Raw genomic sequence first — 14,629 nt, 5'->3', positions numbered from 1 at the left:
TATATATATATATTATGAACAAAATATTATAAAGACTGTATATGTAAAATTATAATATTAAAACAAGTGCTGTGTAGTAATAATTCTTTCTCAAGAATTACAGCAACCCCTATTGAGAGCCATCTGAAATTTACTTAATGAAACACAGCAAAAAAAAAAAAAAGATCCGAGACAGAAACAGAAACATACATACATAATTTAATAGTTTTTAAAAACAATTTTAACAAGACCAGCCATTACAAGTGCATAATAAATTTTGAATAAAAGATATTCAGGTCAAAATTTATCAATTTTTACTGGTTTAAAAGATCAATATATGATTTTTACCTTTGAAAATCTTGATTATTCTTGATAAATAAATTTATCACCTGAAAAATGTTAACCATCTGGGAACGACACAACTTACGAGGTGTGATCAAAAAATACGGTGAATGAATTTTTATAGCGGCAACTGCCGACGATACATCAATATGCTGTAATTTGTCTAACAGCGTGATCAACTGAGACAGGCAGGGACAAGTTGTAACACGTTCGAGCTTGCCAGTCAGCTGCCAGAGCCGCTAAAGTGAGGTTGTGTTTATAGTGTATGTTCGGCAACATGGATTTTGAACAATGCATTAACATTAAATTTTGTTTTAAGTTGCAAAAGAGTGCCAAAGAAGCTCATGAAATGTTAGAATCGGTGTACGGCGATAATGTGGTAACTTTGAAGACTGTGTGCAAGTGGTATGACAGATTTAAAAACGGAAATGAGTCTGTTGAAGACGAGCAGCGTGCGGGACTTCCAGTAACCTCAAAAACAGTTCAAAATGTGAAAAAAGTGGAAACAATGGTTCGTTCAAACAGGCAAATGACTATTCGAGAGCTATCAGAAGACCTTAACATCTCGTACGGATCCGTTCAAAGCATTTTAACGACTTACGAAGAAAGCGACCAGAAAAATGGACCAATGGCTTCCTTCTTCACCACGACAATGCGCTGTGTCACACCTCGCTTCTCATTTGTGAGTTTTTGGCAGAAAAAAGTGTTCCTGTCTGTCCACATCCGCCATACTCACCGGAATTAGCACCATGCGACTTTTGGCTCTTCCCAAAAATTAAAACTGTGCTTGAAGGAAAATGTTTTGACACCATTGCTGATTGAGAGGGCCACGACTGAGCAGCTGAAAGCCCTTCCGAGAGACGCCTTCCAGAAATGCCTCCAGTCATGGAGTCAACGTTGGGATAAGTGCATAGCTAGCCAAGGACAGTACTTTGTAACCTTATTACTTTTTTTAATAAAAAATTATTCACCGTATTTTTTGATCACACCTCGTACATATTATAAATCTATATTATATAGAATATTTTAGTTCACACATTGTAGACAGAGGTAAAAATCATTGATCAAATAAAAAGGAAAAAAATTAATATTTCCTCAAAAGTGGAACTGTATTTTTTCATTTCCTCTTTTACTCATTTTAACTGTTTACTAGTTAGCAGTTAACAATTAAAATGGTTAATAAATAAGCTAGTTAACAGTTAAATTGCTTGCTTATTTGTTAAAATCCATCCAATCTTCTTCACTAATCAGGAAGAAACAGATTACTACAATTTTCTTTCACAAAATTACAGAACTCCAACAAAATTTATAGGCATCATAAGACACCGGTGAAGCCAGATCCAAAATGCGAATTAATCATTTATTTACATAATTACTGAAAAAAATCTAAGATAACAGAAAAAACACTAAAAAAAATAAAAATACCAAAATACTAACAATTATACCATTTTAATTCTATATTGTATTCTTAAAATATTTTTTTTTAAATTATTACTATTGAAAGATTCTTTCATACACAATCTTAATGAGGATTATGATATGAATAAAATTTCAGTGAAAACTGGTCAAGATAGTTGCTGGGAGTGGCAAAATCATATTACACAATACAATTTCATGGGCATAAACAAGTAAAAAAAAAGTTTAATAGTACACTGTGAAGTAGCGTTTGAAGTAAATCACAACTGGATATAACATCATACCAAAAAATTTGACAGCCCACAGTTCACCGATAATACAATGTTAAAGAAACAGGAAAAATGGCAGTCAGGATGGTTAAGAGAAATATCAATAAAGTAAAATTATTACAGATTTCAATGATTGTAATAATTTTAATACAGTTTGTAATATATTTTACTTAAATTAAATTGTAAATACAATTCTAATAAAACTACAATTCACAGTATATCAAATAATGGTAAACATATAAATTACGATTATAGTTAAATAACTTTTTAACTTTTTTAATGTCTTTTTATGATCAAAACTATAATAAAAGTAGCTATTCAAAATTTATACATTAATTCAATAAGTATTGCAAATTACTATATGAATTATTTTTTTAGTAATATTTGTTCTGTTCTCAGAGAAGAGGATTGTTGTTGATCAAAGTAGACAGATCCTCTTATCTAATTACAAACAACATTTACAAACACGTCTTTTATATAAAAGCAAGCAATAAATGTAAAAGCAAATTTAAAAAAAATTTCTCTGCATACAAGGACATTCTAACAGCAATGATAATATTTTTGAGTCCATCGAATTTTTTTGTGCTTTTCTACACAATCCTGAGAATTTTTAGCATAATCTAAGCCAACTGTAGTAAAAACCATGTCATTAACCTTTAAGTGCTCTTATAAACTAACCTTCAAATTTACACAAGACTATATTTATTTAATATACCTTTATTTTATGTTTAAAAAAAAAAACATTGTTCAATTGTGTTCGATCTCTATTGAACATTTGTTATTGAATTAAGGCTGTTAGATAAATTCATTCTTTATTTTAGTTTTAGAAAGTGCAAAGGAAAAAAAAATAAGGATAAGATAAATAAACAAAACTGACAAAAAGAATGATCCCTATGATTACAAACATAAGTAACAGAGAAAAAGGTAATTAAAACAATTTATATTAACAATAGTTTTCATAACTATAAAAATGATAACTTATAACTGCATTTATCTTATTTTATTAAATACGCCTAACTGTTGAAGAATGATTCATTAATTTGTATTTCTATTAAGTAAACATATTGGGCAATAGAAGAATGTATACTCCTGAAGCAGTATACAGTGCCTTACATTATGTTTATTTTATTACCTAATCCCCTTCATGCAGTTTATTGTGATGTACGTACTTTTACAATTGAAATCATGACTGATAGGTTGTAATTTGTTTTCTTATACTTCTAAAATTAATTTTAAGCATTTTAATTCAATGTACAGTGTATAACCTCAAGGAAGAAAGTATAATAAATTCGCTAACATTCAATAATGGTTACATAAAACAAAGCAAATTGAAAGATAATGTTAAAAAATATAATCACTTACTCTTCAATCAAAAATATTTATGTTGATTTTATCAAAAAATTTACAACTTTATATATTAAATAAAATTAGTACCTAAAATCAAATTACAAACATGATCAATTTAAAAGCTAGTATAATTATCAATCTTTTAGATTTATAAAAGAACCAGGAGGTTATATAGATATAAAAAGATACAAATAATAAAATATATGTTATGTGTATATATTTGTAAAAATATACACAATCAGCACAAACCACACCTGTGCAAGCAAGTGTATTCAACTAATCCCAAAATTTTAGAAATTAGTTGGAACTATTCCTAGAAAATCACTAAAAAATACTATTTTCCAAAATGAAGTTTTGGTTTATTTATCGAACAATTTGAATTATGTAATATATTTACAGATTAAAAGTCATGAAAAAAGGCTATTTAAAAAATTAGGTCTGCAATAAAGATTAATTCATAAGAATGTATGTGTAGTTTTTACTATAATATGTTCTGGCACAATCTACTTATAAACTAAAAAATTGTGAGAAGCTTAAAATTTAGACAAAAGCATTTATTATTTTAATTTACAGTTAGCATGAGAACAAATAGAGATGATATTCTGCCACAAGATCACTATTATCAATATTCATTAATTTGTCTTATATTTTCTGATTTTTGTCTCCACTGGAAATTGTTAAACAGATGTTACATGGAATAAACAAAGTTTATAATCAATGTCAAAAATTTTACATAAGACATAAATTTTTTACCTACATAGTGATAATGAATATTTAAAACATAGTAAATATTAAAATATAAAAACTCAACATAAATAAAAAAGGTGATGAAAGTTTTATCACATTATATTTATAACATTTGAAACAACACAATATCAGGGATTGATCTTATAATACAAACTAAGAGATATCATATACTTGAGTACGACACCAAAAAAAACAAAATTCTTTTTATAATGATCAATCAACATATACCTACCAAACGAACTAAGAAAAATATTCGCCATAACACTTATAAATAATTATTAAATACTTATTGCCAAAAACAATGTAACAAGCTATGAATACATTACATTTTAGTCAATAAATTTACTCTTTATCAAGTATTAGAGCTACTAAATCATGTAATAGTATGTTTTATAGTATTAATATACTCTGTTTTACAAACTGCAGTATTGCAAGTAGCTAATTATTTTAAAAATTCTTTTTTTTTAACAGACATCTTCGTGTTTCAATCATTAACTTTTAAATACACTTGTTTAGAATTTCCATAATATGGTTTACTGCTGACATAATATGAAAAAAAAAAAATCACAGTGTATAATAACTAATATATCACACAGAGAGCTTATTCATAGAGAGCACATTTTATAAACATGCTTATGGAAGTCAAAGTAAAGTTAGGTTCAGTCTTTTCACAATAGCGGTACACAAAAATTACCCCACTTGCAGAAATACTGTGTAGAAAATTTAGAAATAGAATTTCTTACAGAACTCTAAAACGTATTGATAAATTAAAAAAAAAAAAACTTAAGTGAAACAAGTAACAAAAGACAATAAAGCAAAACTAAAACAAAACATTAACATTTCTGTTGCCAAATTAGTTGGGTACTGAAACCTCACGCAATATGTGAGTTGGAGGCTAACATAAAATGACTTCAAAGGTGATTAAAATTTTGACTAATATATATATAGTCAAAATTTTCACTTAACATTACTAAGCATTTTTTTTTCAATAACATGTAAACCGTCTTACAGCACATACAAATTCTACAATTACTTTTTCAGAAAATTGATTAAACATTTCTAAAGGTTTTTTAAACAGTTGAAAAATCCAGGAAATTTTTTTGTATGTGTGTAACTTTTCTTACATTTATAAGAATAAGACAGCAGAGGTATAATTCAAATTAAAATGTCGTTTGGCTCAAACACAGCTTTTTAGCTTTTCTAAATTTTGTTGAGTTATTGACAAACTTCTTTTTTTAAATAGCCCCCAAAAAAAATCAGGAACTGTGAAAGCCAATGGGGACCTTGGAGGCCAACGAAAATCTAAATTTCTTGAAATTAGTTACAAACTTTAACTTAAGGATCTCCATTGTGGCTCTGTTGGTGTGAGTTACGGCTCCATCTTGCTGGAACCTCTCTGCTCTTTTGATTTTATATCAAAGATTTGGAATGAAAAATTCCAAGTTTTTTGCTGAGAAATACTATTTTCTTCAAAAAAAAAATTAAGGTCCGATATGATTCTTTGTTGAGGAACAGCAGCATACCAATTAACTTTTTGTGGCTGTAAACTATGTTCATGACCAACTTGTGGATTGGCAGTCCCCCAAAAATGAGCATTCTGTTTGTTCACATAGCCACTAAGATTCACATTCATCCACAAATTAGGCAAAAAGAAATCGTCAGAATCATCAGGATTGATTAATTGTTGCCAGTATTCCAGGTGTAATGTAGTAATTGTTCCGAATCAACTTTATAATCTAATTGGATTTTGTAAGAAAACATTTTTAAATCCTTGTGCAATATTCTGTGCAATAATGTTTTACTAATGCCCAACTGAGTGGAATGTTTTCAAGCTACTTTATGGCATCCTCCATTACACTGTTATTTACAGACTCAATATTTTCATTATTTTTGGAAGATCTTGTTTTCCCTGATCTTCTGGTCTCACACTGACCCAGTCTGTTTAAATTTCAAAACCATTGCACAGATGGCTGCGCAAGGCGGATTTTCTAGTTAAAAACTTTTTAAATTTTAATTATGTTTTAAAAACACTCCTCTTATTTTCCAAGTAAAATGTCACCATTTTAATTTTTTCTTTGAGGGTGTATTTTTATATGAGTCTTATTTTTATTAAAGTTTAATCTTAGAGAAAAAAAATTTTAAATTTTTTTCATAGAAGTGATTTTTTGCCCACCCAGTGTTACTGTAGTAATAATATCAGAGTCAAAGAAACTAATATTGCTTACAGATTTGTTGTATGGTACAGAAGAGAGGACAATAAAATGTTAATAAGCATTTTTAAGCATCTACCAACAACTTACATAATGGATCTATAATAAGTTTACAAAAAAGCATTATTACAACAGCAAAATATAAAGGATGAATGTACTGGAGTACAAAAAAGCTAAGGACAAAGAAAAAAGAAAATTACAATTTTCAGTGGCACAGAGAAAATATGGCAAAGATTACACTAAATATTACGTTAGATAACAGCATTAATAAGAATTAGAGGTTTTATTTTTTATATTTAAAAATATTCTTTGGTTTTTTAACAGATAAAATTGTTGTTCTTTATGAAAGAACTCAGTTTCTAACAGCCAAGACATAATTTTTTCCTTTGGAAGATGTGAAAACAAAAACTCTCTTAAATATACAAAAGGAATGATTAACAGCAATATTAAAAGTACATGTTACAATTTGACTGAAAAATAAATCTTAAAGACTGAATTAAAAAGATAAATTTGTAGTTGCCAGTACAGTTTTCTTCTGAGCGGTAATACTGTTTGGTCATTACAATACTATTTCAAAAGCGATAAGAGAACCGTTATAAAGATTACTTAAGGTTTAAGTACTATAGGTTTTTCTTAATAACTAAATACAAATAAAAATTATAAAAATCATGATTATTATAACAAACTTATACATCTCAAATAGTACAAATATGCAACAAGTAAAAAACTGTAGAACTTCATAAATGGAAAATTAATTTTACCCTAGTAATTGTTCTATTTCCATACTAAGAAAAACACTTTGTAAGTATATAATTTTTTTAATATGTTTGTTTATTATCATAAAAATTATAGTTCAGTTGTCATGTGCATTGTTAAAGCTTGGACACGTTTGGCATTACAGCTTTTACATAAAACATGATCATCCAATGGATAGCAGCTGCCTTCAGCTTCTGTTGACAATACCAATCCACAATCCTGTAATCACATGAAACATTATACTATTAAAAGTTTTCACAATGAGCTAATTTAAGTTTTTTTTTGAGTGAGAAGTATCTTCTGAAAGCATGGTTAAACCTATATGTATAGATTATAAATTACTTCAATTAAGTTGATTTGCAATGATTTACCCTAAAAATATAATTTAGTTGAGTTCAATTATTTACATACAAACTTATCTCTAAATTAAAAGATTATGATCTTCTTTTTACATTAAATGATATATTTTGGTACATGATATTACAGCTAGTTATAATTAAAAATCAAAATTGAAGACAATCTAAGGATCAAAAGACATCTTTTATTCAGTGAGTTTTGTTCAGCCATCTATTTGATGGTTTATTTGAGAAGATAGAGAGCATACTGTAAGTTGTGAACTCATAGCAGTGGGATGTGTTCACATGATAAATAACCTTGAAGGTTTTAGAAATTGGCATAAACAATGTTTACTTTCAATTGTAGTTTGTCTATAACTACAAAATTAGTAAACAAAAGAAACACATGAAGTTATTTTCCCAGAATAATATCTAATGTTAAACTCAAATTCCTATTGAAATTGAAGAAACTGCCAACAGAGTTTGAAACTTGTAGAAAGTGCACGGTATTATGTGATGTTATATGTGCAAATCACAATCAAGAACAAGCAAGTCAAAACTAAAGGCAATGCCGATTGTAATTTTTTACATTAATGGTGGTATGGAAATGGTTGAAGTGCACCAGTGTCAGACAACTGACAAACATCATTACTCTGAGCTTCTCGCCCAGTGAGAGAACAAGCAAAGAAGAGAACTGATCCGCAGAACAATTGGATTTTCCTTCACGACAATGTTCCAGCCCATAGTACACTGAATTAATGGATTAATAAAACCAATGTTCATGTAAGGAATAAGATAACCAATGTAAAAACTTAAGTGGCATCCTCCAACAAAAAAAATTCTTTATCAATAAACTAAAAAAATATCTTACAAACAATACTAACCTCACATTTATAACACTGAATGTGAAAACTTCGATCTAATGCAACTACACGAACAGTTTCATCTTGGCCTGGTTCAGGCATAATAGGAAGATTACAAACACAACAACGTGGTGCAAATTTTCTAAAATTAAAACAAAAAAATTATTAGTCATTTCTAGCATAACATAAAATTAAACATGAATCCATTAAGGCAGAGAGTAACCCAATTATATGATAAATATATTAGAAAATAAAGCTTAAGGAATAAACTACCTAATCTAACACAACAAACACATTACAACAATAGTTATCATTGTCAATGGTCAAAAATTTATCAGTTTAACAAATCATTAATTTCAAATTTAAACCTTTATTTCAAACAGCACAAACAAAGCTTGTGAAAAATACCTATAACCCTTCTTGTAATTTTTCTAAAGCTACAATGAAAATTACAGCCCTATCAATATGAAAGTTTAAATAAATATTTAAAACATGTAAAGGTGAATAAAAAAAAATGTTATTATTAAGAAATCAGGCTGTATTATATAAATATCAGGAAAATAAAAAACAGAAAATTTTTTTTAGATAATACTTAGATAAATTGTAAAAAGTACAACGGTTGTCTGAAAAGTTTTCAGCCTAACATGGAAAGATGTATTTTTTTTCTGTCAAATATAAAGAAATGCTCTAACCTCTTTAACCCTTCCAAATAGTAGCTGGCATCTTTCTCCACAAAACAGGCATTTACATATGTGATAACCACCTCCTCATCCAATGAAAATCTCTTTCCTCCAAGCTTTAAGGTTAGGAAACAAAAAAAAGTCGCTTGGGGCCAGATCTGGTGAATACCATGGGTGGTCAACCAATTCAAAGTGCAATCGTGAATTATAGCCACGGCAACCATCAAAGTGTGAGCAGGCGCATTATCCTAATGGAAAAGCACTTTCTTCTTCTTCAATTGTGGTCGTTATTTGCAATTTCTGCCTTCAGCTTGTCAAGTAATGATGCGTCGTAATACCGTCCCGTTACTGTTTTTTACCTTTATGAAGATAAACAAAATTCTGTTACTATCCCAAAAAACAGTTGCAATCATCTTCCTGGCCGATGGAACCATCTACACCTTTTTCGGAGCAGGTTCAACCTTTGCAGTCTACTGTTTTGATTGTTGTTTCATCTCAGGAGTGTAGTGGTGGATCCACGTTTCATCAACAGTTATGAATTGATGCAAAAAATCTGACTAGTTATGCTTATACTGCTCTAGCAGAGACTTGGAAATGTTCATTCGAATACGTTTTTGGTCCAAAGTGTGCAAACATGGCATGCACGGATAGCTTATGCTTATGACAAACATGTTCTTTTGATATGTCCATAGCCTCTGCTATCTCTCTATCTCTAACCTTACTTTGTCGGTTGTCTAGTACCATTTGGTGAACTTTTTTGACGATACTGGTGGCATTTGCAGTTTTTAGCCTTCCTGAACGCTCATCAACAACAAAGCTGGTATGACACCATGCTTAAATTCAGCTGCCCATCTTTTCATGGTGGCAAATGATGGGACAGAATCCTCGTAAACAGCATCCAACTCTGTTTTAATTTGAGTACACGTACCTGCCTTTCAAGTGCAAGTATTTTAATCATGGCACAATACTCAGTTTTTTCCATTTTCACAAAACCACACAATGACTTACTCAAACTGTCAAATATGACTGATTTAATATCACATATTTAAAATAATTCAGTGTGTATAATACTTGAAATTTTCAAACATAAAAATTATTTTTTTAAATACAAAAACAAACATGAAAAATGTAGTTAAGCCATATGCATGATTAATGAGCTTTCCCGTTATCTTTAATTTACTGTAATAAAACTACATACTAAACATTATGTAAATATCAATTGGTATAGTCATAAAAAAAAAAATTAGCTGGTAGAAAAATATGGCAAAAGTCAGTGCTTTGTTTTATTTATGAGGACTATTGTGTGAAGGATGTAATTTTAAGCATTATATCAATTTTAAAATGGGACATACACTATACATATGTTCGTTATGGCATGCATAACAAAATGAGTTTTGGCGATATTGATGGGTACTTATTTTTTACTGAGCTGAAGTTACTGATACTCTACAGGGGTTGTTCAATAATTAAATAGACAAATGATGCAGAAAAATGTTTATTTATTCAATCACAATGAAAGATTGTTTTTCAAAATAATCTCTGGCTATACTTAGGCACATGTCTCATTTTCGTGTGAGGTTTCTTATTCTAATAAAATATAAGATCTTGTACCAGAGCCATTCTTGATCTGCATTTACTCAATCTTGTTGCCTCTAAAAACACTTTGAGAAGACCAAACAAACAATCTGATAATGTGAGATCATTATCATTATGTGGATGTGGCAACACCTACCTTCTCACCCAACTTTTGAACAGTTTCATGTGTCTTTTGACCAGTATGGGAATGGGTATTATGCAGAAGAATTACGCCTTTATGAAGAGAACCAGAATGTTTCCTCCTTACTGCAGGTTTTAGCATGTCACAATGGCACTCTTTGTTGAATTTACGTTGTTCTTCCAAACGATCACAATAAATTAGGCTTTTATAGTCCTAAAACATTGTTAGCATCCTATACCAGCTAACGCATAAATTTTGAATTTTTCCTGGCAGGCAAACTTGGATGTTTCCATTCCATTTTCTGATTTTTGGATTCTGGATCAAAATGGTGTTATCAGACTTTCATCAAAAGTTATTATGTAATTTTAAAAAAATTTGTATGGTTTTACTTTCACTAAAAACCATATGAATGTGCATTCAGTTGCATTTGTGACTTTTCAACTGTCTTCAAACTAACCTTGAATACATTTTGTGATAATAAACTTATCATGGATAATGGAATGAACAATGCCAATATTAAATTTTTATGTGTCTGTCGTTGCAAATAGGATCATTAATGCGATTTTTGCAAATCATCAGCTGAAACTTCCACTGTCTACTTCTATGATGAAAATTAGTCACTTGTTCTGCCTACTTTAAATTGTTCAATCCACTTATAAAAATTTTCACAGTTAGTATACTTCTTGCCATACTGTTTTAATATCTGACATCATTCAGCCAGTTTTACATCTTCAGAGAATAAAAATCTTATCACGGACTGCTATTCTTCCATGCCATATTTCAGGTGGAGTTAACATTTTGAAATAAACAAATGAAGCTAAAATAATGGAAATTTTCTGTTCTCAAGCAGCCTACACTGAACTTTACCAAACAAGGTTCAGCAACTAATCTTTGAAGTTTTTTTAAAATTTTTTTTTTTTTTGTCTTCAGTCATTTGACTGGTTTGATGCAGCTCTCCAAGATTCCCTATCTAGTGCTAGTCGTTTCATTTCAGTATACCCTCTACATCCTACATCCCCAACAATTTGTTTTACATACTCCAAACGTGGCCTGCCTACACAATTTTTCCCTTCTACCTGTCCTTCTAATATTAAAGCGACTATTCCAGGATGCCTTAGTATGTGGCCTATAAGTCTGTCTCTTTTTTTAACTATATTTTTCCAAATGCTTCTTTCTTCATCTATTTGCCGCAATACCTCTTCATTTGTCACTTTATCCACCCATCTGATTTTTAACATTCTCCTATAGCACCACATTTCAAAAGCTTCTAATCTTTTCTTCTCAGATATTCCGATTGTCCAAGTTTCACTTCCATATAAAGCGACACTCCAAACATACACTTTAAAAATCTTTTCCTGATATTTAAATTAATTTTTGATGTAAACAAATTATATTTCTTACTAAAGGCTCGTTTAGCTTGTGCTATTCGGCATTTTATATCGCTCCTGCTTCGTCCATCTTTAGTAATTTTACTTCCCAAATAACAAAATTCTTCTACCTCCATAATCTTTTCTCCTCCTATTTTCACATTCAGTGGTCCATCTTTGTTATTTCTACTACATTTCATTACTTTTGTTTTGTTCTTGTTTATTTTCATGCGACAGTTCTTGCGTAGGACTTCATCTATGCCGTTCATTGTTTCTTCTAAATCCTTTTTACTCTCGGCTAGAATTATTATATCATCAGCAAATCGTAGCATCTTTATCTTTTCACCTTGTACTGTTACTCCGAATCTAAATTGTTCTTTCATATCATTAACTGCTAGTTCCATGTAAAGATTAAAAAGTAACGGAGATAGGGAACATCCTTGTCGGACTCCCTTTCTTATTAGGGCTTCTTTCTTATGTTCTTCAATTGTTATTGTTGCTGTTTGGTTCCTGTACATGTTAGCAATTGTTCTTCTATCTCTGTATTTGAACCCTAATTTTTTTAAAACGCTGAACATTATATTCCAATCTACGTTATCGAAAGCCTTTTCTAGGTCTATAAACGCCAAGTATGTTGGTTTGTTTTTCTTTAATCTTCCTTCTACTATTAATCTGAGGCCTAAAATTGCTTCCCTTGTCCCTATACTTTTTCTGAAACCAAATTGGTCTTCTCCTAACACTTCTTCCACTCTCCTCTCAATTCTTCTGTATAAAATTCTAGTTTTGATGCATGACTAGTTAAACTAATTGTTCTATATTCTTCACATTTATCTGCCCCTGCTTTCTTTGGTATCATAACTATAACACTTTTTTTGAAGTCTGATGGAAATTCCCCTTTTTCATAAATATTACACACCAGTTTGTATAATCTATTAATCGCTTCCTCACCTGCACTGCGCAGTAATTCTACAGGTATTCCGTCTATTCCAGGAGCCTTTCTGCCATTTAAATCTTTTAATGCTCTCTTAAATTCAGATCTCAGTATTGTTTCTCCCATTTCATCCTCCTCAACTTCCTCTTCTTCCTCTATAACACCATTTTCTAATTCATTTCCTCCGTATAACTCTTCAATATATTCCACCCATCTATCGACTTTACCTTTCGTATTATATATTGGTGTACCATCTTTGTTTAACACATTATTAGATTTTAATTTATGTACCCCAAAATTTTCCTTAACTTTCCTGTATGCTCCGTCTATTTTACCAATGTTCATTTCTCTTTCCACTTCTGAACACTTTTCTTTAATCCACTTTTCTTTCCCCAGTTTGCACTTCCTATTTATAGCATTTCTTAATTGCCGATAGTTCCTTTTACTTTCTTCATCATTAGCATTCTTATATTTTCTACGTTCATCCATCAGCTGCAATATATCGTCTGAAACCCAAGGTTTTCTACCAGTTCTCTTTATTCCGCCTAAGTTTGCTTCTGCTGATTTAAGAATTTCCTTTTTAACATTCTCCCATTCTTCTTCTACATTTTCTACCTTATCTTTTTTTCTCAGACCTCTTGCGATGTTCTCCTCAAAAATCTTCTTTACCCCCTCTTCCTCAAGCTTCTCTAAATTCCACCGATTCATCTGACAACTTTTCTTCAGGTTTTTAAACCCCAATCTACATTTCATTATCACCAAATTATGGTCGCTATCAATGTCTGCTCCAGGGTAAGTTTTGCAGTCAACAAGTTGATTTCTAAATCTTTGCTTAACCATGATATAATCTATCTGATACCTTGCAGTATCGCCTGGCTTTTTCCAAGTGTATATTCTTCTATTATGATTTTTAAATTGGGTGTTGGCAATTACTAAATTATACTTCGTGCAAAACTCTATAAGTCGGTCCCCTCTTTCATTCCTTTTGCCCAGCCCGTATTCACCCACTATATTTCCTTCCTTGCCTTTTCCAATGCTTGCATTCCAATCTCCAACTATTATTAAATTTTCATCTCCTTTTACGTGTTTAATTGCTTCATCAATCTCTTCGTATACACACTCTACCTCATCATCATCATGGGCGCTTGTAGGCATATAAACGTTAACAATCGTTGTCGGTTTAGGTTTTGATTTTATCCTTATTACAATGATTCTATCGCTATACGTTTTGAAATACTCCACTCTCCTCCCTATCTTCTTGTTCATCACGAAACCTACTTCTGCCTGCCCATTATTTGACGCTGAATTAATTACTCTAAAATCACCTGACCAAAAGTCGCCTTCCTCTTCCCACCGAACCTCACTAATTCCTACTATATCCACATTCACCCTATCCATTTCCCTTTTTAAATTTTCTAGCCTACCAACCTTTTTTAAGCTTCTAACATTCCACGCTCCGACTCGTAGAATGTTATTTTTTAATTTTCTGGTGACCCCTTCCTTAGTAGTCCCCACCCGGAGATCCGAACGGGGGACTATTTTACCTCCGGAATATTTTACCAAGGAAGGCGCCTCCATTATTGCTATGTGAAAATGCAGAGAGCCACATTTTCTTGGAAAAAAAGCAGCTGTAGTTTTCCATTGCTTTCAGCTGCGCAGTACTCAGAGGA

General features: G+C 30.7%; 1 protein-coding gene across 1 annotated transcript in view; it reads right to left on the bottom strand.

Annotated features, from left to right (window-relative positions):
• Positions 1–2,145: 2,145 nt before the first annotated feature.
• Positions 2,146–14,629, bottom strand: part of Zyx (lipoma-preferred partner zyxin) — a 53,283-nt gene continuing 40,799 nt past the window's right edge. The window contains exons 9-10 of the mRNA XM_075370080.1: positions 8,286–8,406; positions 2,146–7,285 (exon numbers count right to left, since the gene is read on the bottom strand). Coding sequence (XP_075226195.1) covers positions 7,157–7,285; positions 8,286–8,406 — 250 coding nt within the window. The 3' untranslated portion in view covers positions 2,146–7,156. The remainder of the gene's footprint in view (positions 7,286–8,285; positions 8,407–14,629) is intronic.

The sequence above is a fragment of the Lycorma delicatula genome, chromosome 1, assembly GCF_047948215.1.
Source record: "Lycorma delicatula isolate Av1 chromosome 1, ASM4794821v1, whole genome shotgun sequence".
NCBI lineage: Eukaryota > Metazoa > Arthropoda > Insecta > Hemiptera > Fulgoridae > Lycorma > Lycorma delicatula.
This window is presented reverse-complemented; position numbering and strand designations above follow the sequence as displayed.